The 26,200-nt window shown below is 39.4% G+C and overlaps 1 protein-coding gene across 1 annotated transcript; it reads left to right on the top strand.

Moving 5' to 3' along the window:
• Window positions 1–1,930: 1,930 nt before the first annotated feature.
• On the top strand, window positions 1,931–26,200 carry LOC310923400 (F-box only protein 15-like; the record flags this gene model as incomplete). Its single annotated transcript, XM_083885420.1, has 10 exons — window positions 1,931–1,950; window positions 5,279–5,392; window positions 7,294–7,398; window positions 10,928–11,161; window positions 11,412–11,621; window positions 13,414–13,543; window positions 15,825–15,907; window positions 17,048–17,193; window positions 22,580–22,704; window positions 25,931–26,200. 10 exons carry the CDS (start codon window positions 1,931–1,933, stop codon window positions 26,198–26,200), a joined length of 1,437 nt encoding a protein of 478 aa, XP_083741546.1.

Raw genomic sequence — 26,200 nt, 5'->3', positions numbered from 1 at the left:
TGGGCGGCGCCTTCCCGTCTCGGTCCTCTTCTGGGCGTGGCCAATCCCGGACGAGCCCCAGTTGTTATGAATAAAAATGGGCGGAGAAAATACTAATCTCCATAAACGCCTTTATTAATCAGCTCTTATTGATATTTGCCCGAGGGGTTTGGTCGCCGTGGAGGAGGAGGGCTTTATCAGCTCTGCTGCATGCAATTCAACAGAGCTGGAGGACTGGCCCTCGCCTGGGGAGCAACCCCAGAGTCCTGACAGTTCTTTGTTTTCTCCTGTGGTCTCATCTCCGGTTTGGTCTTTTTAACTTACGGCTAGTAAGCAAAACCGGAGAAATTAGCTCTTCTGATTCCTCAGGGTCCACACGGCTGAGTATTAGTTCTTATCTGTTTTAATTTTACTTGGTTTTTATTTGATAAGGGTTTTTTTATGTCAGATTTCATCCCGAGACTCTTTTGGAGTCTTTAATTTGCATGCGGGATCACCGGGGCGGGCACTTGAAGCTCTTTGCGGCCACGTGGTAGTCTTTGCCGCAGCAATGGCGTTTCGGTCTCACGCTGCTTCACAGCGGCGGCAACGTTGTGGGGGTTTGGACCGGGGCTTGTGCGGTGGGAGGTGGAACGTGGCGGGTGTGGGGTTTTTCTCTTGAAGCGGGGCAGCGGTCCGGCCAGCTCGGGGACGCTTCATCTGGCCGAGGCGGCTGACCGCGTGGCGGCTGCGGGCGGCTCGTACGGGGAGCATGGCAACTGCGGGCAGACGGGGCGGCCGGGGCTCTTTTCTCCGCTCCGGCACGGGGAGCGGCTGCAGTCAGGCTGCTCTTCGGCTGGAACTCTTTGTGCTGAGCCTGGGGGGGGGAAAGCGGCCGGCTCCTTTCCGCTCCGGCGGCGGCGGCGGGGGTCGGAACCTCCCCGTGCCAGACGGCCGACTGCTCCGCGGCTGGAGCTCCACTGAGGCGGGCGGCTCCGCTGCGGCTCCCTCGCCCCATCTCTGACCCGGGGTGGGGGCGCGGCGCCTGAGAGTTCCTTGATGGGAACGGGTTCTCCGTTTTTAAGGTGGTCTGGGAGGAAAGGTGCCACGTGCCACTGAGGTGGCTTTCCACTGTTACATTGTAGGATAAACATTTTATTTTTATCAGGCACTGTTGAGGCCACACCACTGAGAGTACTGTGTTCGGTTTTGACACCCTCGATTTAAGAAGGACATTGAGTTGCTGGAGTGTGTCCAGGGAAAGGCAGTGGAGCTGGTGAAGAGTCTGGAGCACAAGTCTGAGGAGTGGCCGAGGGAGCTGGGGATGTTTAGCCTGGAGAACAGGAGGCTCAGGGGGACTTGATCACTCTGCACAAATGCCTGAAGGTGGGACTCGGCCTGTTCTCCAAGAGGAAATGGCCTCAAGCTGTACTAGGGAGGTCTGGGTTGGATATTAGGAAGAATTTCTTCACAGAAAAGGCAATTAGACATTGGAATGGGCTGCTCAGGGAGGTGGTGGAGCCACCGGGTCTGGAGGTGTTTAAGGAAAGACTGGAATCTGCACTTAGTGCTGTGGTCTAACTGCCGTGGTGGTGTTTGGTCATAAATTGTAAAGTAATCTCAGAGGTATTTTCCAGCCTAATTAATTATGTGATTCTGAGACCCGAGCCCACAGTGCCCGAGAGCTCGGAGCTCGCCGTGGAGCCGGGGCGAGGCTCAGGCACCTCCGCCGTCCCCGTTACCGCCTCCCCCGTGCCCGCCCGGCCCCGCTCCAGCCCCGCCCGCCCTCAGCCAGCGCTCCCGGCCCCGCTCGGCCCCGCCTCGGCCCCGCCCGCCCTCAGCCAGCGCTCCGGGCGCCGCCGTTCCGGCCCACCCCGCCCCAGGGCGTGCCCCGGGGGGTGGCTGCCCTTGTTCCTTCCCTGCCCTCCCCGCGGGCGGTGCGAGGCCGGCGCTGTCCCATGCTGGAGCGGCCATGGCGACGGGCCGGGGCAGGTAACCGTGGGCTCTGCCGGCCCGGGGCCGCCCGCTCGGCCTTCTTCACCTTTAACGGGGAGGGGGGTTTAATTGTTTTCCCTCAGCTCCCATTGCTCCTCTGAAAAACTTATTTCACGTGTTGCACGGCTCTGGTTTCCAGCTCTCGAGTCTTCGTGGCGAGGGCTGTGGGCATGGTACTCTCCTCTCCTGGCCCAGTGGACGCCTTGCAGTGGAGAACGCTGGTGTTGCCAGGTGCACAGAGGCCTGGGGTTAACACTTTTTTTCCTGCCTGGGGAGCCTAAACTTCTGTGTCCTTCAACTTGGAGGAGATGCTGTAATGGGTACCCACAAAGTTAGTTTAGTGGCTGCTTTATACGTCCAGGGTAGTTTGGGTTTTGTGATAAATAGGAGGGTTTCGCTGTGGAAGGTGTGATTACCATAATTCTTACAGTACAGGGTAGGCTTTCAAAATTTTAAAGCATCAGTCTTAGAGGCAAAGTTGAGAAAACAGATTTTTCTGCTAACCCATTTCTACAGCCTTAGGTTTCATAGCAGTTTCATTCCCCCTGCTGTTTTTTGGGTGGGTTTTTTTGCCTTTTTTCAACCTGCTAATGGATTGGGGTAATATCCACCCTTTAAAAATTAAATTGAAATAGACAGCTGAAGGAAAAAAAAAAACCCACAACCAACCCATCCAAAACATCATTGTAATTTTTCTTTTTCCCTGCATACGCTTACAGAGGTGGAGGAGACACGTTTTTTCACTACTTAAAACTTTGTGTACATCATTTGAAATGTTTCTCAGAAGACAATTGTTTGCTGACCATCAAAAAACCAAGGCACATTGCAAGTATTATAGGGTATGAAAATGAAAATACTGGAAAAGTGAGCCCCACAGGTTGAAAGCTAATGAAAAAGCAATTGAAGTTGTGCCTCTTGAGTAAGATCATCTCAGTTCTAGAAGTCTCTAAAGAGGGGGTGTAACAGCTGTCATTGACTTTCATCTTAGGCTAATCTGCCCAAACTGTGTCAATGCAACCTAAAAGCATTTTGTTAATGCTAATTTAAAATCTTAGCACACGCAGTACTTGAAAAGTAATTTATGGATTCGGTTGCTGTTTGTTTCTTCACACCTTGAGAATATTTTTGTTTTGGCGAATACAAAAGTTCAGCAGATTTTTTTTAAAATTGAAGCTTACAAAAACAATAGCTATTACATTAAAGTTTTCAAGGCACCCATGGGCAAAGTGTTTCTTCCCTCAGATATTTCTCCCTGGAGTGAAGAAGGGAGAGGTTAGTGGTTAAAATGAGCAAGAAGGACAGTCTGTGCAGTTTATGCTTGTCCAAGGTAGCTTATTTTAAAATCCAGAATCCAGCTTCGTATCTGAATTATTTCTGTGCCTGGAGTTTGTGAAATTGCATCCCTAGAGAGTATGCCCAAACTCTCTGCTTTCAGCATGGATTTAGGGCAGAATAGCCTGGGATGTGCTGCCCTGGAACATACAGAAGTGATGGCTCTGCTGCTGTTGAACACAACTTGTGTCTCTAAATCCCTTTAACAGCAGTTTGTTACTGCTTCATCATCTAAGTGTTTAGGGCCTCATCATCTAAGTGTTTTTGATAATGATACATTAGTAAAACCCTTTGTTTGATCTCCAGATTGTATTTATTACAAGACTACTTTTTTGTAGTTGTTAATGTAGTTGGTTAGCACCCAAGCTCAAATGTGCATGTCTTTTTGTTAAGCTTGTAACAATTCTTAGTAAAGTGTCTTGGATATTTTTGTTTTGTTTTACATAGCACAGTTGACAATGTAGGCCAGCGCTGTTAATTTATTTTGATTTTTTTTTTCTTTAAGCATAAATCAATCTTAAATCAAGAACTTATTAAATGTATATGATAACCATATACTTCAAAATTAGCTATTTCCCCCCCATATGGATTGGTTGCCTAGAAACCCCGAGCTGGTTTGACCAGGTGTTGGAAATCTGCTGGCAATTTAAAGCGTCAGTAATGCAGTGAATGGGGAGCTCTGCTTGTTCAGTGGCATCCGAGGGTATGAAGTGTAAGGATTTGGTTTAAGATTGAAACTCTGTCCCCATCTTTCTCTGTGGATTAATGATAGGATTTGTTTGCAATTACAGCTGACAAAGACCTTTCTATCAGAAAACTTGGAAAAATCTGTGAGCAGTTGGATTGTAAGAATTTGTGTTAGAAATATGCAAAGTTTCTTCCTTTTCTATCCCAACTGTGATGTGGAAATGTTGCCAGAGCAGGTTCTTTCACCATGGTGTGCAAGAGACCAATCCAGACATGGAGTTATTTGATGTATTTACAGTTCTGCACAGTGCTGGGTGGCATTTAGCAAAGGAAGGAATTAGTTCCTTGGCTACAAGCTACATAATTCTCTTATTAATTAATTTTCTATCTTCTGTTGGTTAACAATTCTCTTGCTTCTCATGCTGATTAGTTTGCATGCTCAGTCTTTCTCTTTTTTGAGTCAGTGGTGGCAGTCTCACATTTCTGGAAGCTGTAGCTGATTTCAGCACAATTGCTGAGTTGGCTTTAATAGTTTCTTCCTTATCTTGGGAGTTGTTCCAGGTATCCCTCTGGCCTGTAAATTCTGCATTCTTTGTGTCCACTCTCAGTGGTCATCCTTCTTCCCAAGCTTTGTTAACCTCTCACTACATCTGAAATCTTTGAAGCGTGTCAAACCATAAACCTTACTAAAGCAATTCTACCGACAAGTAATTTGTCTGTCTAACACCTAGACATCCCTTAGACCTTGTTAGCTGCTCTCTGTTTCATGGGTTAAATCTCCTTTCTTTTTGTTTATGCTTGAAAGGATACAAATTCTTTTTGAACCTCAGCAGTTTCTGAGGAAGTTTCAACGTATTGTTTTTATCTGGTATCTTTTAATCGCTTAGCAAAGTTGAGTGGCTCAAAAATGTCTCTGGAGTAATGTTGTGAAACAGAAGAATAATCAGTGAGTTTGACTTGCTGCAGGGGCCTCAGTGGAGCTTGGCTGTAGTGGCCACAGGGGTGCAGCTGTCTAAGGGTAATAAACCTCTACCAGATTCAAACTGATTTGGGGGAGCAGCAACACTATTATTGCCTTTGCCTGCTGTGAGAGATCAATCACAGGGTTGACAGCTGTGAGTTTAAATCTGAATCTTCCTGATGCCAGGTATTTTAACTTGGGTGTAATTGTTCAAATCATAATGATTGCCACGTGGTGTATTCCCTGCATCCTGCCTTGGTTGAAGTGTTGTGTCTAGGTGTGCGCAATATGCGTATTTCTTCATTTTGTGAATATGTGTTAACAGCTTTTCCTTCTTACAAGTAGGTTAAGGACCTTTGCTGCCAGGCCTGGGGAATGTTCTGAAAGTGTAAATGCTGGCATTGAAAGTCTGTATTTGACACCTCCCAGAAAACTGAAACGAAACATGAGCTTTGAGAGGTGAGTATGTCTGTGAGTAAGTCACCCTGTAAACTGCCTTTTGACTGCTTGCAGTAATTGTATTCATATCTTGGAGATTTCTATGTCAAATATTCTGAGTTGAAAAGATTTTCTTTCCTGGCCTGCTTTGGGATCCTGTGTTCACCTTCTAATGTTTTCTGGCATGGTTCTCCTTTGTGTTATTTGCTAGGTTCATAAGGATTATGTAGGTTTTCCAAGCCATGTGAAGCCTTCAGCAACTTCTTTGGAAGTCATGGGCAGTGTTGTTCCTTGAGAATAAAAATTGTTATTTTATTACTTCAATAAAAGCCAGATTGGAATTAAACTTCATGTGTTTCTCTTGGTTATTGGTTGTCATCAAGTGTATCTTAGTGTATGGAGAGGCTGAGAATGGTGGATTGGGATAAAAGGAGGGAGGAATTACTGGCTGCTGCATATTTACTGCAAGGTAAATGTTTCTCTTCCTGCTTGGCAGTGAAAGAGTAGTTTCAATATAATTATGAGTTGTTTTCTTTTTGAAAATTAGTTACATTTTTACAAAAAATATTCTAAGACTATGTTACCTGAAAAAGCAATTAGTTTTATACATTTGATCACTACTGTGTAGTGATTTCTCTGTTTTGCATTGGATGGCCAGTTCAGCACCTCTATGCTGTCTGACTGGTGTGATAGTGAGAGAAAAAAGAAAAAAAAATCAGCTTCCTTCAAAGGAGAAAGAATACAGCTGTAAAAACTGCTGTTGAAAATTCTGGATCAAGTATATTATTTTAGCTAATTTGCAGCTTTTTAAGGTATCACTTCTAAATTGTCTCTGGAATGAGTGCACTAATTGCTTTGGACTTAGAGTTTATGAGTTATTTCACATAATAACAGTGCAAGTTTTTGCATGTTATTTCTATGTCAATGTAACTAAGATTGTGAGTTTAATACAAACATTGAGGTATTGGCATTGTTGTGCTACCCTTTAAAGCTCTCTGCTTCTGAAACAGTGTCATAAATCAACAAGTGTTGCAAATAACCCCTTAGTAAAAGGACAAGAGGCACAGATGGGGTGTTGACTTTCACAGCACCTTTTATTTTCAGCAGTGATTTTGATGTGGCCATACTCAATGCTCAAAAAAATTAAGAGTATAAAATGCGTGTATTTTAAACTCTGCAGCTATGAGCTACTGCTCAAATTGTATGAGGTTCATGTCTGCTAATGCAAAAATCACTTTGGCTCAATCCCAGGGTATGTTCTGCTTGTCATGCCTAGACTGGCTCCTGCATTTCAGGCAGCCTTCCAGATGCAGAGACATTGGCATTTTCAGGATATCACTTGGCTCTTACTTTGAAGTTCACATCTTTCTGCTGACATAAATGAAAACTGCACAAGACCCCTGAGCACGTACAGTTTGGAGATGATGATGAGGTAGAGCATGATCTTGCTGTTAGACTAGGACATTTCTGTCCTGGTGCGTTCTCAGGCCAGACGCGGCAGTCAAAAGGGAGAGTGAATGTATCTGCAGTTTTGCAAATGCTGGTGATTGTGGAATAAACGTTAAAATCATGGTACAAGCAGTAAGGAACTGAAGCTAAATGAGATAGTTTCATATCAAACATAGTTAAAGTTAACAAAGTCTAATAAAACCTCAAACTTACAACTTTTTGTGTAATCGTGCTGTGCCACTGGAATAAGTTGTGATTAATTATTTTAGGCAAATGCCACATACCAAAGAGTGAAGTTACAGCCCAAACTCCACAATTTAACTCTTTAGGTGATTTTTTGTTTCATCTGTTTACAACCTGCTGCTTTCCACCTCTTCTGTTTTTGTCTGGTTTGAAATTAAAATTCTCTGCCATTGTAATTTCTGGAGTTTGCAGGCAAGTCTAACAGAATTCCTCTTTCTCTTCTTTTCTAGCATGCCATCAGAAATGCTGCTGAAGATATTTTCCTATTTAGATGCTGTGTCCCTACTGTCTCTTGGTTGTGTGAATAGACGCTTCTATGAGTTGGCCAATGACAAGTAAGGAAGAGAGAAGGTCTCAGTTTGTGCCCTAGTTGTGTTTACCTGAATTATGAGTCTTTCCAGTTCAGTTTCTCTGATGCCAGAGCACCTCTGGGCAGTTACTCTGCTGAAATTGCCCTGCACAGCGTACAGTACATGTTGCATGCAATTCTAGCTGTGCAGGGCCTGTTGTTTATTGGGGGTTATGAGGCAAAAACTAAATCCAGTGCTTTGAAATGTTGGTGTTAGCACTTTTTTAATTTTAAAATTTCTATATATTTATTTGTATTCACATGGACCTGCAGAAACTTTTCGGTTCAGGTGATCCTTAATGGTGTGTTGCCAGTAGCTTTATGGAATTGTAGCTTTGACAATTTTGAAGTCCTGCATACTTTATTCTTTCATTAGATTTTTGAAGAGGAATTGATTCAATCAAATGATCCACTAGTGGTTTTTATCTGTTGCTCTGTTTGTGAATCTTTGGTGACGTCTAAATGAGAACAAAAGAGACAAAGATAAATACCGACACGTTTTTTAATAAGGATTGCTTATACAGAGTTCATAAATTGCTCCAACCAATATCATGATAATTTTGTGAAAGGGTGAAGAGGAGAGACTTGGGTTGGTGTGTGATAACTAGGATCTGGGCATCCTTTTCTTTGTAGGATTCTACTGCATTAGTGTTGTTTGAATGAGAAAATGTCTTCCTCTATAGGAAGTTGCTGTACCAGGTATGAATCTATTTCTCCCTTATTTACTAAAAATTGTGTGGTGAATTAGTTAGTTTACCTTGGCATTAATACCTTTAGAACTGATGAGTTTAAAGGGAAGATCTGTAATCCAGATTTAGGTTTTGAGGGTAGATAAAAATTGCATAGTTGACACAAATTACCAATCTTGGTATGTGTTTTCCACTTCAGGATGGTGAAGCAGGATAAAATCACTGTGGCTGTCCAGGGGAAGATGATTCATCTGTCTCCATCTCGACAATGTCTGTTTCCATTTTCTAATCTCAATAGAGATTAGTGTGCGTGCACAAATGAGACTTTGGAAAGAGTTAGTTTCTCTTATCTAGGAGCCTGACTGGTTCAGGGGGGACCAGGTAATTTCTTCCTGATGGATTTTCCTGGACCTTCTCAAGACCCTGAATCTTGCAGTGAATGAACAGAAGTTTTAATGGGAGTCACTGCATATTTCTGTGACAAATCTGACTGTGGTTTTTAGGATATTTCTGGTGTCCTGGATGTACAGGGAGCTGTCCTTGTTGCAACAGGACCATCAGTCTTTCATTGTGCTATGTCTGTGCTGCCTAATGCAGTGATTTGTCTTTGGGCTGTTCACTTGAACAGTTCTTGGCACTGATGTCTCTCCAGTGTAACTATTGAGGACAAGGAAATGTTTATGACCCTCCCTTTCTGTACCCTCCTTGTCACAGCATGGGATATTCCAGCCTTCCTACCATGCAGTGTGGGAAGTTCATGGGTATGGTCTGCCTGTGAAGGCCTGAGGATTCTGATCACCAGCAGAACGTGCTTGTGTGAGAGGAAGTGAGAGCACAGGGCAAAGTCTTTGCCACTGTGGTCAAGTGATGACTGATGATGATGTGTCTGATTCTGGCATCTGAGTTAGCAGTAGAAGATTTGTTTGGTTTGTTGTAGTCATGTTCAGTAAGAGACCTTGAGATGAGTATTAACAATTTGAGGCAAGAAGGGCAGGGCATGTATTCTGCTGTGAAAGAGGCAAACTTGTGCTTCCCTGTTGGATGCCTTTTTGATTTATCTGCCCTGACTTCTTCAGAAGTTGAGGATGAAGGGGAAGTGATACCTTCCTAAACACTTGTGATTCCAAGTCCTCCTTCATCTTCTTCTCTGTCTCCCTGCCCTAGCTGAATTTTTGAGTTTCTTGAACTAATTTCTTTGCTTGCCCAACACTGTTTTGGGAAAGGAAGATGCAATATGTTTCTGAGAGTGAGGATGAACATGGTAGGTATTTGTCCTTAGTCTATCTTCAGTCAACTAAATTGCCTGAGCCTGCAACTTCAAAATGCAGGAAATGCCTAGTACTAAGCCCTGTCTTTTCAGCATCATACAGTAAGGTGCAGAGTATCTCTCTCCATCAAAGGATATCTTTTTTTGGGAAGGAGTTTCTAGTTATCAGGAAAGTTTTATAGGAGGTTATTTTACTGGGTGTTTTAGGCTGGTGAAGACCAATTGGATGATACACAGCTCAAATTCCCCATGTGATGTTATGTTAAGGACATCTCTCCTTTTTTCATGACTGGACAGTTCTAAACTGCTTTGGAGTTAAAAAAAGAACTTTCCCCCTCCATCAGAAATGTTTTTATACTGTCTGGTAACTTGGCTACCCTTTATGGTCTTAAAGTAGAAGGATTTTAAAACTTTGTTTCAGTTATGGGGATTGTTCTTTATGTTACCCTTCCCACTCTGCTTTTGGTGAATGGAAGGTTGAAAACTCATGTTGACTGTGAACCCACCTTTACCAGTTATGGTAACTTATTGGTCTGTGTGTTTTAGACACTTTTGTCTTAAAAAATGGCAGTGGGGAATTCTGTCTATATCTGCAGAGCAGCAGGCTGGAAGGTTTTTGCGAAATTCCTGGGTCTGCTTGCATCAATAACCAGAGCTGGCTCTCAATATGTGGGGAGTTATTCTCAGTAGCTAATGAATTGAGAATGCTTTTGATGGGTAGGAGGCAGTGTGGGATGGATCTAGTCCTTGAATACTTTAAGGAGAAGGGAAGATGCCATACCATACATGCTAGTGTAAGTTTGCCTGAGGATAAGTGAGAACTGGTAGCCTTGCTGATAAATGGTAGAAAATGTCTCAACTATTTGTTGCCCTCACTAGTAATTTTCTTCAGTGCAGTTATGTACACTGTGTGTCTAGCATTTCAAAATTAGAAAACTTATTGGCAACCTATATTCACAGATTATTGATTGAATTTTTGTAGGTTCCTGGACTCAACTCTGTGAATTGTCCTAGAGATACTGGGGTGTGCTAGAGATACTGGGGTGTGAGGGGCTGAAATGTGAACTAATAGTTTTCCTGGCATGAAAGAGATGAACCCATCGTTACAGTCACATATTTCTTTGACTTCAGAAAGTCATGTCTTCTCTGGGCTTTTCCAAAGAGAGTGCAGAAAGGATTGAAATTACATTAGTACCACCAAACAAAGGTGATTCTAATTGTCCTCCTCAGCTGAACTGAGAAACTTGAAGTCTACAGATGGTCTTTGTTGAATAGGAGATATTAAACCACTTTTTCCACTAGCTGATTTTCTATGAGGAGGACACATCATTGTTTTAGGGTGGAATTTTCAAAAATTTCTGCTTAACCTTTATCAGTTTTCACTTACTTGCTGACTGACTGTGCTGTCACAGAGCTTCATCCTGGATCCCATATTTTTGAGAAGACAGACAAGACTGGTTTTTTGCTAACACTGTGCTCAGTGGTAGCTGAGATGTGCATGTAAAAATGAAGTGACTATTCTTGAAATTTACTCCTCTTTATTCTATTTTTATTTTCAGTGGAATTTGGCTGAAACTTTATTCCAATTATTTGCAACCAAAATGGAAAATGAAGTCTAAACAAACAGAAGCTGTTTCTTTGGGCCGTGCTGCTCTACATGATAAAAAGCCTGGGTACTGGAAGAAAGAATACATCTTCGAACAAACGTGTGCCTTCAAGACTAGAGTAATGCGACTCGTTAAATTTCTAGATCCTTACACAGGTCTTCCATGTAAAAACAAAGAAGCTATGAAGTAAGCAATGCCTTGTCACAAAGATTTACTTCAGAACAATGTACAAAACATTAATGGCTTGGAGTAGTATAGAATTAGAGCTATAAAATGTATATCATAATGGAATGATACAATGATAATCTATAAATGACTGAAACTGAGTCGCAGTTAGTAGAAATGTAAAAATTCTGTTGAAAGCATAGTTTAAATTTTATCACTTTGAGAATTTGTTTTTAAACACTCCTCTCCCCTCTCAATTCCTAAATAACAGAGTCTCTGGCTTGAGTTGGATAATTGTTCTAAAGGACAAAAATGGAAAAGAACATGTAGTAGAGAATCCAAAACTATCATTTAAGGACACATCTGTTACCATACTTTGGTATGGTACAGACTGGCCATGCTTGGACATCCTGTCAACCCTAAAACTGTTTGGAGTTACACTATTGCTTCCTGACCAAAACAGACCTCCCAGCAAGAATGGGTGAGTTTTAATATAGGATTTTTGAGGATTTTTTGGGTGTAACTGATTGATAATATGTCTGTAGGACCTATCTGACATTTGTTTGATTCAGTAAGTTAACCCTTCATTTGAAAGCCTCCCCGCAGTAGTTCTTTCTATGTTCTTCTCTTTGGTAGAGCTTTTTAGAGAGGAATAGTAGAAATAGTATAATCCAGCAAGCTATGGCATTAATTCATAGGTTAATTGGCATGTGATATGCAGGCTGATAGGTCCTGACTTGGAAAGCTGAATCTAAGCCCTAGAGCATGAAAGAAAAATGTAAATCTAGAAGACTTTATTGTGAGAAATTTAGCTTGGAAGAGTTAATCAGTATTTATGTGGCTACAGTCAGGTATTCTATGTTGTTAAAATTTATTTTCTGTCTGGTAGGTGTGTATATGAATTTAGGGAACTTGATGTTTAACTATGTGTGCAGTCTTCAGTACATGCATATGAAGTCACACAGTCCACAGCATGTCCCTTGTTTTTTAATTTACATGTGTACAGTGGTTTTTGTCATTATATTCTAAAAAATAAATGAAAAGTGTTTATTTGAGGTATTTGGTTGCTGTCAAGGAGTTTTGCCCACATCTGAGCCTGTGTGTATAGTAGGTACAGAGTCAGCTGCCTGCTTCTTACACAAAGCCCCTGGCCATAGAGCTCTGAAAAGAGGGAATTGGTCACCTACAAAACATCTGGTTCTTCAACCATGAGCAGAGTATATACTTATAAAACAAATAAATCAAGAGAAGCCTTTTGTATAAAGTTAACTGAACAAGTCTTGCAGTCAAATTATGTGGGAAATGTAGTTGTTTTACCGAGATGATGATTCATATGTAGAAAATAAAAAAGCTTGCAGGCAGTTGATGTGTTTATTTCACAGAGTTACAAGTTTTAGAAATTGTGACTAGAGATGAAGTCAGTGGTTTCACCAATTTCAGTATGTCATTGTTTAGACTATAAGGCAGTAGTGCAGGGACAGGCCTGATTGACTTAAAGATGGAAAAGGTTGATGTTGATCAAGAAGAAATGTTTTACTGTAAGGGTGGTGTGACACTGGAATGGGTTGTCCAGGGAGGTTGTGGATGCCCCATCCCAGACAGTGTTCAGTGTTTGATTGTAGGTGGTATTACAGTGATACTATGTGGAAGTCTAGGAACTGTTTTGAATATAGTAAGAGCCTGAGTCTGAAAAGGATTTGAGGAAGACTTCTTCATTCTGAGTAGGTAATGCAAACTCTTACTTACTGCCCTTTTTAAAAATGCATCATTAGTTAATAAGAGTGTTCATGAACTTATATTTAAGATTTTTTTGGAGCTAATGGCTTTAATTATAGGTAAAATATAGAAAAAAAATCTAAAAAAGGAACGCTTCCTGTAGCACATACTTTTAATTTATTATATGTACAGTTTGATACTTTCCTTTGAATTTTGCTTCTCAGTGATTTCATCTAGTATCAATAGAGTATGAAAAACAAGTTATAAAGTAATTCTGTATCTTGAAAAATTGGGCAAGTACGTAAGTTCTTTTTTTAAGCATGTTTTAGAAGATCATAGTGTTTTTTATTTCTTTTCTTGTTAGGGGTTGAGATCCTGCTAGTACACTGTGGTTGTTCAAATGTATGGTTTATGATTCTGCATGGCAAATGCTTTCAAAACCATTTTCATCATGTGCTGCTGGTCAGACTTTACAGTTAAAAATGAAATTAAACTGAACTTTTACATGAATAAGGAGACACAGCCTTTTTACTTCATTCTGTATGTTCTTTTCAAAGACCTCGTCGATTTTCCTTGATTGCTGAATACCCTCTTGGCAACCTGACTGAAAGTAGTGTCGCAGTTGGTGCTGATGAGCTTGTCCAGCTCTTCAGTCTGAGTCCAGGACTCTTAGTAGGAATTTGGAAGGTAAGATAACATTTTGTTTCTGTATTTTATTATGATTTGAATGAAAAAAAAAAAAAAATTGGCTTGTAGTTTGGGTTTGAGGAGGGCTTTTTTTTTTTTAATCTTCCTTTTTTTTCCCCTTTGGATTTTGAAAGATCTTGTCTAAACTAGTAACCACAAAACACATGTAGGGACAGTAAGTGGAAGATTTATTGTATCCTGAAGAGCTGTCACAGGAGTATATATACTTTTTTTAAAAATCCACTTCTAATTAAGAGATCAGTTATCTATCATTCCATATTAGATGCTGTGTTCAATTTTATTTATTTTACAGTCTTCACATGCCCAAGTTTGATATGCTAGAATAATTTTAAATGGAATGGTTTGAGAAAAGAAGTGCTTCTTCCTCTGATTCGTGCCATTACCTGCCCATGCCACTCAAAGTGATGAGTTCCCACATAGCAACTTAATTTTAATCTACATCACCAGGTAGCTGTATCCTGCTCCAGCAGCAGGAATGCTGTAAATGGTGCCCTTTTGGAGGTATTAAATTCTTGGTATTAAGAGTCTAGGTTAAGCAGTTAGCCTCTGTAGGGTAAGTGTAGACGTGAATGTCTTTAGAGGGCAGTGCCGAACATCTGAAGTCGACTTCAGAAGGAATCTGCATCTTTGCATGGGATGCACTGGCACCTCTGTGTCTGCCTGTGGCTATGTAGCTCTGGGTGCTATGGAGGCCTGTTTCAGGTGTTCTGCTCTTGGTCTGAATTGAGAGGTGGTAGCCCTTTTTTCCTCCCCTCAGCCATGCTCTTGATGTAGACTTAGGTTATTTGGAACTTTCCTAAGGGAGGCTGTGAGCAGTTCCTCAAAGTTGTGTCTAATCTCCAGCTGCAAACATGCTGCCTCAAATGTACACAATCGCCAGAGGCAATGTTTAAAAGTGCAGAAGGACTATTTCTTTCACTCCTACTTAAAGGTAAGAGTGAAAATCCATTTCCTGGAAAACTTGAAAACCTGACTGGCATAAACCCATTATTGGTTGTTTCAGTCTGTGAAAATCTCTGCTAAGTGAACAGCCATTTCTCTCTTATCTTCAGACGTTTTGTAGATGGGTGCCCCTGTATTGTTGGCTCTCTGGTCTTGCTCATGCATTGGCCCCATCCATGCTCAGAAAGAGAGATCTTTCAGCACCTGGAAATGGTTCAGTCATAACCAAGTTTCACATCATTGTTAAGAATCGAGTGCCTCACTCCAGTATATTTTCCCTGCTTGCTTTTCTGAACAGCAGTTCTTATTCTCTGTGTAGGCAGAGTAATATGAGGTAGTTAAGTGTCAGTGGGTGTAATAATTGTAAATGCCACACGTCTTGTTTTTTGCACATATCTGCATAACAGAAACCAAGGGCAGGTTACGTGGGCCTTCTGGTATTTGGACAGAGAAAGACTGAGAAATTATGAGATTGATAGATCTCCCTAGTTAAATCTTTTATAGCTGTAATTTTGCACTTTGAAAATACAGGAGCAGTTAAAAAGCCAAAAGTCTGAATAGAGGATGTCATTTTCTGGTAACCCAGAGAGATGAAAACAGTAGTTGCCCACATTTCAGGAGAGTAATAGACTTCTGGCAGGGAATTATTTTCCTATTGACTTCTGTGTTTGGAAATGCAGGATTTAAAAAAATGCATTTAAAGAGAAAAAAAACTTGATATCCTAGTATTGTGTTCTTGAAGTAAATATATACCTCTGTCTCTAGTTTTCGCATTGATGTTTTCTCTGTATAGACATCTGTAGAAGGTTATGTTTTTAATGTTTTCCTAGGACTAAATAGTCTGGTGAAGACATGTTTTTTACTTTGAAATTCACAGTTTCTATTGAATAATTCTGTATTCCTCACTGATGTTAGCCCTCTTTGGAAATAGTTCTTTACATGGGAAAATAATCTTGATGTTTCAGCAGTTGGGAGTAAGTGCAGTTTGATTTTGTTTAGGTATCTTTTTAAAAGTGGTTATTAGAAGCTAGGGGCAATTCTTGGAGCTCTCATAATTTTTGCCTAGACATAGGTAGTTTCCCTCTCTTTCCCTGTAATACAGAAATTCTGTAATCTTTTATGTATATTCTGTACTCTTGTGAAAAAACAGTAAAGGTTTTAGGAGTCCAAGTATTAAAGCAAGCCATTACTAACAGTATTACAGTAACTGGCAGAGTAATAAGCGGCAGCATTTATCTATGAATTTTAATGCTCAGAAAGACCTTGTGAAAAAAAGAATTTCCAGATAAAAATACATATACTTTAATTAACTTTTCAGGAGAAAAATGAAATTGCTTTTGTTATGGTGAATCTTCATTATAATCAACTTCTTGAGAGAAGCATTTTGGGTTCTGCTACTGTGTAAGTTTGGTTTTCCTTTGTGGGAAGTAAAGATAACCTTTTGAATAAAGCTTTGAGTTTTACAATTAAAATTGCCTGCTGGTAAGATGCTTATGTTTAGGCAGTAATTAACTATTCTTGTGTAATATAAACAACAGTTACAGTAAATACAAAAATGTAGAAGCATTTTCATACTAAAATATTGCCATCATTATGCTATTGTGGAGATAATTTAGTTAAAAAAGTGTACTAGTACTGGCTGTATTGAGAAAGTTAGAAATACACTGCCCATACTTTCTCCCTTTTCATAAGCAGTCTTTTTATTTCCTCTTCCTATCTGAAACAGTGATAGAAAAGAGGAAGACATTTCAGGAAGTAGAGAAGTAATCTTTGGCTGTGTAAGAGGGGAGAAAAATTCTGGTAAACTGGTGAGGTGCTTGCAATTATCTTTTAGTCCTATTCAGAGAGTAGCAGGGTTTCCTATTAAGTGTTTGTATATGTGTATATTGCAGTGTATAATGCAATACCTGTTTATACATTATAAACTGTTTAAAAATACAATTTTTTTTTTTTTAGCTTTAGAACAGTATTTGGGGAATTTATTTGCCACTCCGCTTTCTAGTCAGATACTTTTGTATCTACCAGTAGTCTTAAATGCCCACTATAACTCAGTGTGGCTCTTCTCTCACAGAATGTAAGATTTAACACCTTCTCTCTTAGTACCAGATTGGATCCTGTGTAGAAGTTGCTCAGTTGCCTCTGGCATGTGGTCACTTCAGGTCATTTATGTGCAGTAGTTATTTAGTTAGGCACAGGCAAAATAATTTCAATATTTGCTATTTCAGAGAAGTCTCTAGAGCTAGTGGGCTTTTAGATTTGTAGTTAAGCTGATGCTTTTTTCTTTGTTGAAGACAAATCCGTGTTTTGAAGTTTAACAGATGTACCTTTTAAAGTTGACTGCCATATTTTCTCCCTTTGGCTGGGCTGAACAGCTGATCAGCAGTTTTAGACACTGTATTAGTTTAAAAGAAGTGTGATGAACTAGAGATGTTTGATTTCAAAACTGTCTTAAGATGACAGTCTCAGTGTAGGGCTGTATGTTACATCTCTATTAAGTCATGTTCCCCCTTGCTAAATTCTATTATTTTTCTTTTTTTCAAGTCAATATACTCCTCCACCTAATCAACCTTTACTGGATGATATTGACTCAGAGTATGGACTGCATGAGTACAACCTGCATCTTGACCTTCATGGCAGAACCTGCATGTACCTGTGTGGATCATTCAAGTGCCTCTTCTGCAGAAAACGTAAAGTTGACAGAACAATAATGTTTGTTTTAGAAATGATCCCTGTCTTTCCTTCTTGTATCCAGTTTCTCTCTTTTAAGGGGTGAAACTGAAATGGAATTTTAAGAGTAAGATGTCTGTTAGTTGTGTGGTTTCTTTATATCTGCATGGTGCTTTGTGTGGCATCCTAAGGCTGCTCTGTAAGAAGTCTGCCCATTGTTACATTTTTATAGTGTCAGGCCTGGGACTGAATTCTTCAGATTGTCAGGGTCTTTTCTTTTAGTTCTCTGCTGCATTAATAATGCGGTGGCATAGCTCTTGGTGCAGGCTGATGTTTCTTTCAGTTGTATTTTATAAAGGAGAGACAGTTTGTCCTCGTACAATTTGGAAGCTTATTTCTGTAGAATTCGCCTTGAGTATACTTTGGATGCACAGACAGATTGAAAATATAGATAAATTTGTAGAAGTTACTGTGAACTTTAAGATCTATAGTTTTTTTTTTGGTGAGCTTGAGGTTGCCTGTTCTGGCATCTCGTCATTGTGTGGTAAACAATTTCAGTCATTTTTTTTAACTGCTGCTTCATTCTGTTTTCAGCACTTCTTTCCATGAGACGTGATTGACCATCCCTGTTATTCTCATACAGCCCAAATTCATAATTGTACTGAGGTTTTGAAAAATACATGTGTGATCTCTCTTTTGACATAACTTCAGCATAAATTCCTACAGCTACATAGCTGTCTTTCTGTAAGCAGAGACAGATTAAAATATTAAAATTAGACATTGTCATGAATTTAATTTAGAATTAAGTACTGTAAATTAATTATTGCTCCCAAATAATTTTTTTTTGTATCGGCAGTAATTTTTTTTATCCACACTCCTGAGCAGTGCGGATTGCAGAACATGTTGTTTTTCGGTCAGTAGAGGGCACTGTTGTCAGACGTGAGCGCTTTTACCGGGCTACAGAATTTCCCCGTGATTTGGTTTGGTTTTTCTCGTTGGTGTTTGGTGATTCCAAGAGCTGTCATTTAGATGGCAGCCTTGTGCAGTGTGGAGTGTAGTAGTCCTTGAACCTGAAATATACCTGAAATACATTTTTCAGATTCCAGAAAAGTTGCAAGCTTAAACTAAATGAATAATTCTACGGCTAAAACTTCAGTGAAAGTCTACGCATGTAGCAAGAAATCTTACCTGAAGTGTTGTGTAGTACAAGAATCCTCTTTATATTATCAGAAAAAACCCCAAAACGTCTCAAAATTGGCAAGAGGATTGAGTTTTTGGAATTGTGTTGGTTGTTCTGGTTTAGCTGAATGTCATATTTTGTTTTCTAAAATGAAAATGTTATGCTCCTAGCAATACAGTTGCACAAGAAAAAGTATTATGTGGCATACTTCCTTTCTTGATACCACTTTCTTGCTGCTTAGAAGCTACTTCCACAAAAGATTAAGCTGATAAGCTGATCTTTATGCAAATTTTAGGAAATGTCCCTGAGCTACAGTTGTGATGCCATCTCACTTTGCAAGTTACAGAATCTGTTTTATGCTCACGAGTGTTTTCTGAATTACTGGTTTTGTGACCTTCAGCAGTGTGACAGCCACCAGATTCTGGTCTCACAGGACATCAGGCAGCTGAAGCCATGGTTCTGCAGACAATAAGCTCATTTGTCAACTTGTCCCTTCCATGTGCTCACACAATAATTCCTTGTGGAAAATGCTTGACTTCCTCCTGAAATGGTGTAGTGATGCAGCATATGGTTGTCTGCTCTCACATTTTTCATTCTAAGTTGTTGTTCATTTTTCTCATTTTGGTGAACATGGTGTTGCTGAATGTGGTGGCCAGGTTTGTCCAGACTGGTTGTGTTTGCTGGTTTGTGTTTTGGTTTTAGGCTCCCTTCTAATAATATTCTTTGTCCCTTCCTCTGGGAGGACTCTGAAGCATGGAAGTCTGCAATGTTCTTGTCTTGCTATTTTTGAAAATTCTCTACTGAGTCCAGTTTTATTTTAAATTATAGACATGCCCATGGCAATTTCTACAACTTGAGGCACAGATCAGTTGTCAGCTATTATACTGTTCTTTTACTTATTTATTGGTTTTCGTTAGGGAGCTCTAGGCCTTCCTAGGTTACCAGAGAATGCCCATTTGTATTTTGCAGAATAACTGATTTATTTGTTCAATATTAATATTTATCTGCTTTTTGTTAGTGTCTATTAGTATTGAGCTTCATTTTGCTACTCTGTTTGCAATTCTTTTTGCAGAATTCTTAATATTAAATTAAAAAAGTTATGTCACACTTCATTGAACCAAGTAGATGGAGTGTATATGGCTTCAGATTTTTTTTCTGTTATTAATACTTACATTACAGTAATTAGCTGGTTTGCCACTGTTTGGGCTGGGGTTTAGCATTTTGTTTTATTCTCCTTTTCATGTAAACAGAATTGGCAATATGGTCTCACTGGCAGATAGTGTAGGGTGAATATGCTAAATACTTTGTAACTGAATTGAAAATATTTAGAAAACTTTCCTTGTTTTCAGGAAGGTATGACAGGCTTTTCTCCCAGAAGACTCCCAGAAGCTATGAATCCAGCTTCTTAATAAATACTTTTGAAGTGTATTTTTACCCAGGTTTTCAACTTTTTAAGCACAGCTTTGTACCCACATGGTAGTTTAAGCTTTGACTTTTCAATGTCATTTCTTGTTGATGTAAACTGATGTGATGTGCTTGCAAAATGTGAGAGTTGATTTTTGTGTATTTAGAGAGCTTTTAAGATTTGTTTGTAAAATTTCATATCAGGCTTTTGAAATGTTTTGCTTGACCTTGAAGATTGATTTGCAAGTTTAAATAACCGTTTCAGTGTCTTAAGGCTGGTTGTTGGCACCAGAATTAGTGTTAAGCACAGCTTTTCCTCTGAAAATACCAATCAAATGACAATTTGCAACAAAGGCTTGGTTAGCAAAACAAACTTCCTTGGCTTTTAGCTAAAATAAGTACTCCGGAACTATTGGTCTATTTGTTTCTTTCCCCTGAAGTTTGTCTACATGATATATGTTCTTTATTACCTTTACTTGGAAATATTTGTTCCCTATAACTTACTCTGCTGCTTTGCTGCTATGCGTGTCTTGCATAAACCAAGGACTAGAGATGTTATAAGGGGACAATGAAACAAAGTCTGGATCAGGCTGAAGAAAGCCCTGTCCAATTTGCTTTCTCTGTGTTTCTCTTCATATGTTTAACATAGCTTGTTCTGTCCTTTAATTTCATTTTCTTATGTGACTGGGGTGAGGAAGGGAAGACTTCAGTACTTAGCCTGCAGTTCCTTGCTTGTTTCTAGGCAGACTTTTCCCTCCTCTGGAATATAAAGACTGCAATGGAGCTTTTATATTAAAAAAACCCATATATAAAGACTGGATTAACCAGCCCATGAATAATTAGCCTTCAGATTCTTGATCTGTTGCCTATTTCCATTCTGGCTAAAGTTAAGAAGTAACTATAATACACCTTAGCCAGCTGATCTATCTAGCAGTGGTGTATTAATGTCATGCAGTGGCAGTGATGTCCTGGGCTTCATTAATTTATTAGCAGAATGCTTTTTTCAATCCATTTTTAATCCATTCAAACTTCATTTGATTTGAATGAGTAAGAGAAATGGCCACTTCCATTCAGACTGGAATTGTGGATAACCAAATAGTCATCTTAGAAAAAAATGCTTGTTGACTGATGTTTTCAAATCTTGTTCAAAAACTCAACTTTAAATGTGGTCTTTCAGTGGTTAGTTAGTAAACTAAGTAAAATATTTTTACCTTGAATGACATTTTGTCATTGAATTTGATTTACTGAGGTTTTGGAACTGAACCATTTGGACAGGTATCAAGTTAATGCCCTTTTTCTACTTTGAGCTGGGTCCTGGAAACGAATTCTGCTTACATTTTTCTCACTGATTTCTTTTGCACTTCACTGCAAAGACAGTGGGTATCATGGTCCGGACGATTGCATTTTCCTTCAACCATACAAAGTATTTCCTACAAAATATTTCCTGGGCATGGTCACGTTGGTTACTGTATTCACACTCCTATTCCAGACAGTGTCTGTATTGAAAAACCTGCAGCTGCTGTTCTCTGTCATGTGCTGGGCTGCTTCCTCTCCAGAGTAAGTATTCTCTGGACTCCCCACTGGTGAGTGATGCCTTTCCAGCATTGGTTTGTGCCTTGGCTCTACAGCACCAGTTCAGAGAAGTTTTTGGCCTCTGTGTTGAAGTGTGGGCTTTCTTTCTCCTTCACTGCCTCTAACGATCTGCTTCAAGCAGCCACCAAGCAGAGGTTTTGCTGGCACTGCCTGCTGGATGCAGCCATTTAACTCACAGCCAGCCTTTCTGATGTTGCTTCTTCTGTCTGTGGCCTCATGCTGCTACTTCAGCTTGATCGAAGGAGAATCACAGGCAAAACACTTCCTTTTTCACTCTGTCACTTCCATCTTAAACCTCTGCAAGCCCCTTAGCTTGTTACCTTACCATCCAGGACCTGCTACTGGATCCTGACAGGCATTATATTCCTGGGAATTCCTTCTCGCCCTTCTCATTTGTCTCCTGCAAGTCCTAGATATTTTCTTTTTTGCACTGAGGTCTCTAGTGCTTTTGTTTTGCTCTTTTGAGAGAGAATCTCTTGTTCAAGGAAACTTGTCTAAGGGATGTCCTACCAAGAAATCTGCTTGTGTCATGTGATGCTTTTATTTTCACTTTTCTTTGTAGTCAGATTGTGTTCATTATAATGTTCCCAAACTTATAATTAGAATGTTGGAGTCCCTGGTTCCTCCTCTGATAGCAAAGGAAAAAAAAAAAAAAAAAAGTCAATCTCTTCTGAGAGAAGAGATACCAAAGAAATATGGATATACGTAGTAATAAAAAAATCACAAATCATAGTAGTTCTGCCAAAAAAACCCCAAGAACCAGGAGTTTTGGAAAGCTACTTTAAAAAAAATTAAATTCATAATTTAAAAACTTGATTCAAATCAAATCATAATGCATGTCAATTTAAATGATGCAATATCCTTTCTAAGGAGAAATTGTTACCTGTATACCCTTTTTATTGGGTTGAGTTTCCAGTTAGAGATGGAAGTGTTGAATATGAAATTTACTCCTTGCATCCTTGTGTAAGTTCTTTAGGTGCCATTCCTATTTTTATGCTAAAAAATACAAAAGAGTTTTTAGCTGCTATTTCTGCTGTGGATCACAGAATCAAACTTCGAACTGCAACTTAATTCCTCTATGAAGTGCTTGATATTTAGCTGTTGGTGTATGGCAGGGTTTCTTATTGGTGAGTGAGATGAAAAAGACATGAAAAGGAGAACATTTACAGCGTACTTGGACTGAATTTGATTTATACTGCTGTAATGTTGTATATTGTTTATATTTTCAGGTGACATTGAAAATGGATACCTGAGGCTCAGAGTTGTAAACTTGAAGGATAATAGGAAGCACTTTCCTATTACTGGGACACTTGGCATATGCTGGGAAACAGATGTGTTTAAAGGCAATGTAAAGGTCAGAAATATTTTTTTGTTTGTGGAAATGCTTATCTCAAAACAGAATTATGTTTGTGCATCTTAAATATGCTAATTTTAAAACAATTTTTTGATATGTAGAAGGTGTCTGTTACTAGACAAGGACCTGTGTTCCAATATTTTAAAAAATAAGTGAATTTTGAGGAAAAACATTTTCTGCTTTCTCTCATAGTGTGTGGATTGCATGCTAGACTCATTCATGTAATGTGTGTTATCACTCCAGTGCTTTCCACTCAGCAAAGATGCTGTGGCTGACCAGCCTTGCTTGTAAATGCTGGACAAAAAAAAAAAAAAAAAAAAAAAAAAAAAAGAAAAAATACTGCAGATGTACTTTTTGTGAGGGCTTTTTTTGGGTTTGATGTGAGGGTGGGTTGGTTTTTTTTGTTTTGTTTTGTGGTTTTTTGTTTGTTTTGGGTTGGTTGGTTGGTTGGGGTTTGTTTGTGAGCAATAAGCCTTGAACCTCTGGGGAAATACTCTGCAGTTCTGTGGTGTGTATGCAGTGAAAGTTAGGAACTGCTGGGGAATGTTAAAATGCCAGTGGCCACAGGGAGAAACTACAGACCACATCCACACAGTCAGCACCTAGCTCCAGTCAGGTACATCAGTCAGCTGGATTAACTTTTTATTTTTTTAGAGGAATGCTCACACATTCTGTTGGATAAAATTCCTGAAAGAGTTACTTCAAACAAAGCTTCAGATTATTTCTGTACCTTTTGCAATAGTGGTGAAGGCACATATTTTTAAATGTACTTTATCGGCGTGAATGTTTCAGAAGTTGTAAAAATTCTGATGAATGTAGTTTAAGCACTACTGAAAAATCACTTAGTTCAACACTTGATTTCAAATTTGGCACGTCTTTTGAAAAGACCCTCAAAATTAATAAAACTGCTGTTTCTGCCAATCATGTATAGATGTGGAATGAAATATTGTTTGATAAGGTGAGACTTTTTTACTGAGGCATGTGTTGACAAAACAAGGGACAATATTTTTAAACTGAAAGAGGGTAGATTTAAATTGGACATTGACAAAAAAAGGCAAAAAAATTCTTTCGCCCATGATGAGCATGGTGAGGCAGGAGAGTTGGAATTAGATGACTTATGTAAGTCCCTTCTAACCCAAATCATTCTGTGATTTTAACCCGAGTCTAATCTGTGATTCAGCTGCTTGGCAGGATTTTTTTTTTCCATGAAAATACTCCTGAGTAGTATATAAGAATTTAGGAAGTTATCTGACAGAGGAAACAGCTGTGGCTGTAGTCTTTAGTTTTTCAGTTTTAGTCTCCCTCCTATGTGCATACGGCATAAATTATATTGAGTGTTTGTTTCTACGACAAAATAAAGAATACAATTTTTTTAAATGCCTCATTTTGGGGTGACAGATAGAATTTGTCAGCATATAGCCATGGGTTGAATTCACTGTGGTCTTTACCATAAGTGTCTAAAATTCTTAAAATGTGTGGAGGCCGAATAACATCAGCCACAGAAGTAGGACATTCCAGTACTTGGAATTTATTTGAATTTTGTTTAATACTCTTAAGGAAAACCAAAAAACCCAAAAGCTTTCTTGGCACTTCTGGGTTTTTTAGTAAAAAATTTAATTGCTGAAGTACAGATAGTTGGAAATTGTCATGGCTTAGGAATGGTATTCTCCAATTTAATGTTCTCACTGTAACCACTCCAAATCACACTCTCTACTGGCTCTCTCCCCTTCCTCTGCCCTGTGCTGAGCTGGAGGGGAGAACTGGAGGCACAAAGGTAAAGGTCAAGGTTGAGATAAGAGCAGTTTACTGGAAACAGCAATGGGAGAAGAAAATGGAGAGTAGCAGCAACAAAATTAATAATAAGAAGGTACAAGAGAGGCGAGTGATTAACATGCAAACATGCATGTGAAGGGAGGAACTCAACCTGACCATGCCACAATAGCCTGACTGAGAAGAAAACCTTTTCCTTGCTCCTGGAAATGAGATGAGGTGGTATAGAACAATGTCACTGTGTTAGCCATGCTACCTCCTGGCTGCTGCAAAAATTAACCTGATCCTGACTAGAACCAGGAAGGAAATGCATGGAAACCTCACCATCCCACCACCCAACACCATCCCACTTTACATTTTGTAATTGGCCTTATATATGCAAGTTGTCAGACCAGAAAATTGTAATTCTTTCTGGTTTCCAGTGATTCTGTAGCTCATATAAGTTTATGATACCATCATTATCAGGTTTGGTTTGAATTTTGTATTTTCAGCATAGTCTGCATTAAAAGGCTTAGGGAAACTGTGTGTATCATACTGCCTCATGTTTGTGCCATCTGCCCTTATGTTGTTTGATTGAAGTAAAGTAATAGTGAAAGCAATGTTAGAGCAACAGAAACACAACTATGTAGTACAGAGAAATAAAGCATTCCAAATGAATTTTTTTGGCATGGAATGTGTTGGTTTTGGTTTATTTCTGCTTTTGGACCACAGATACAACATAATTAAGATAATTTGATTCATTTAGTGATTCAGAACTCAAGAGAATAAGGAACAGCTGATACTAACCATGACAGACAACTCCTGTGCTTCTAAGGGATATGGGAAACTATCAGTTTGCAAAGACAAAAGAATTGGCATTAACATTTTTAAATTATCTAGTTGTGTAATCTTGTAAAGAAATATTTTCAAGAATTTGTAAGAGGAGGAATTACATCAGGATTATTACTATTACCTTTTTGGGAACTGAAGCTGTGAGCCTTTCAAAAAGTACTGTATACAGCTGGCTTGGAAGGGTAATTTTGCGTGCTCTGCCTTGAGTGGTCCCTGAGTATCTTTGCAAACATTGCTACATTCACACAAGTTTAGCAACTGACATTAAGCTTAGGTTGCTTACTCATATTGAAGGGACTATAATCATTTGAATGGTAAAGTAACTAATAATTGAGAAAAACAGATGTTAAGGGCTGAAAAATGTTCAAGAAATAATGTCTGATTTGGTTTGGCAGTGGTACCTTCTGTACTGCAGTGTTTCATGTCTGTGGGTTGCAATTTTGATTTCTGTAGAAAACCTCTAAGTAAGTATTTCTTGCAATAGGTCAGTGAACCATTATCAATTTTATTTTGAGGTTTTAACCTTTGTACAAAACCCTCTGAACCCTTTATATTTCTTCTAACATCAGGGACAGATCTACTTACTGGGCCATGGGGAAATAATCTCTTCTGCTTGTGTTTGTAGGACTGCTTTGTGATGGATCTGACTCTCTTGGATGAAACTGGAAAGCCCTTCTGGTGTTTTAGTGCTCCAGTCCACATGGGATTGTCTACCAAGTCATCTGGCCTTTATGACTACATGGGTCATATTTATACTGCAGACTATGCAGATTCAGAGGGTAAAGTCTGTGTTGAGTTTGTGTGGTTGGAAGAAACCAAGGAATATATTGTGGTCAGTTTGGTGCTTTATGTAAGCACCAAAAAGGTAAATAGCTGGTATGGAACAAATTACTGA

The sequence above is a fragment of the Zosterops lateralis genome (genome assembly GCF_965231275.1).
Source record: "Zosterops lateralis genome assembly, contig: HAP1_HAP1_SCAFFOLD_51, whole genome shotgun sequence".
Taxonomy (NCBI): Eukaryota; Metazoa; Chordata; class Aves; order Passeriformes; family Zosteropidae; genus Zosterops; species Zosterops lateralis.
Note: the sequence above shows the minus strand (reverse complement) of the source record. Positions and strands in the feature narration are given on the sequence as shown.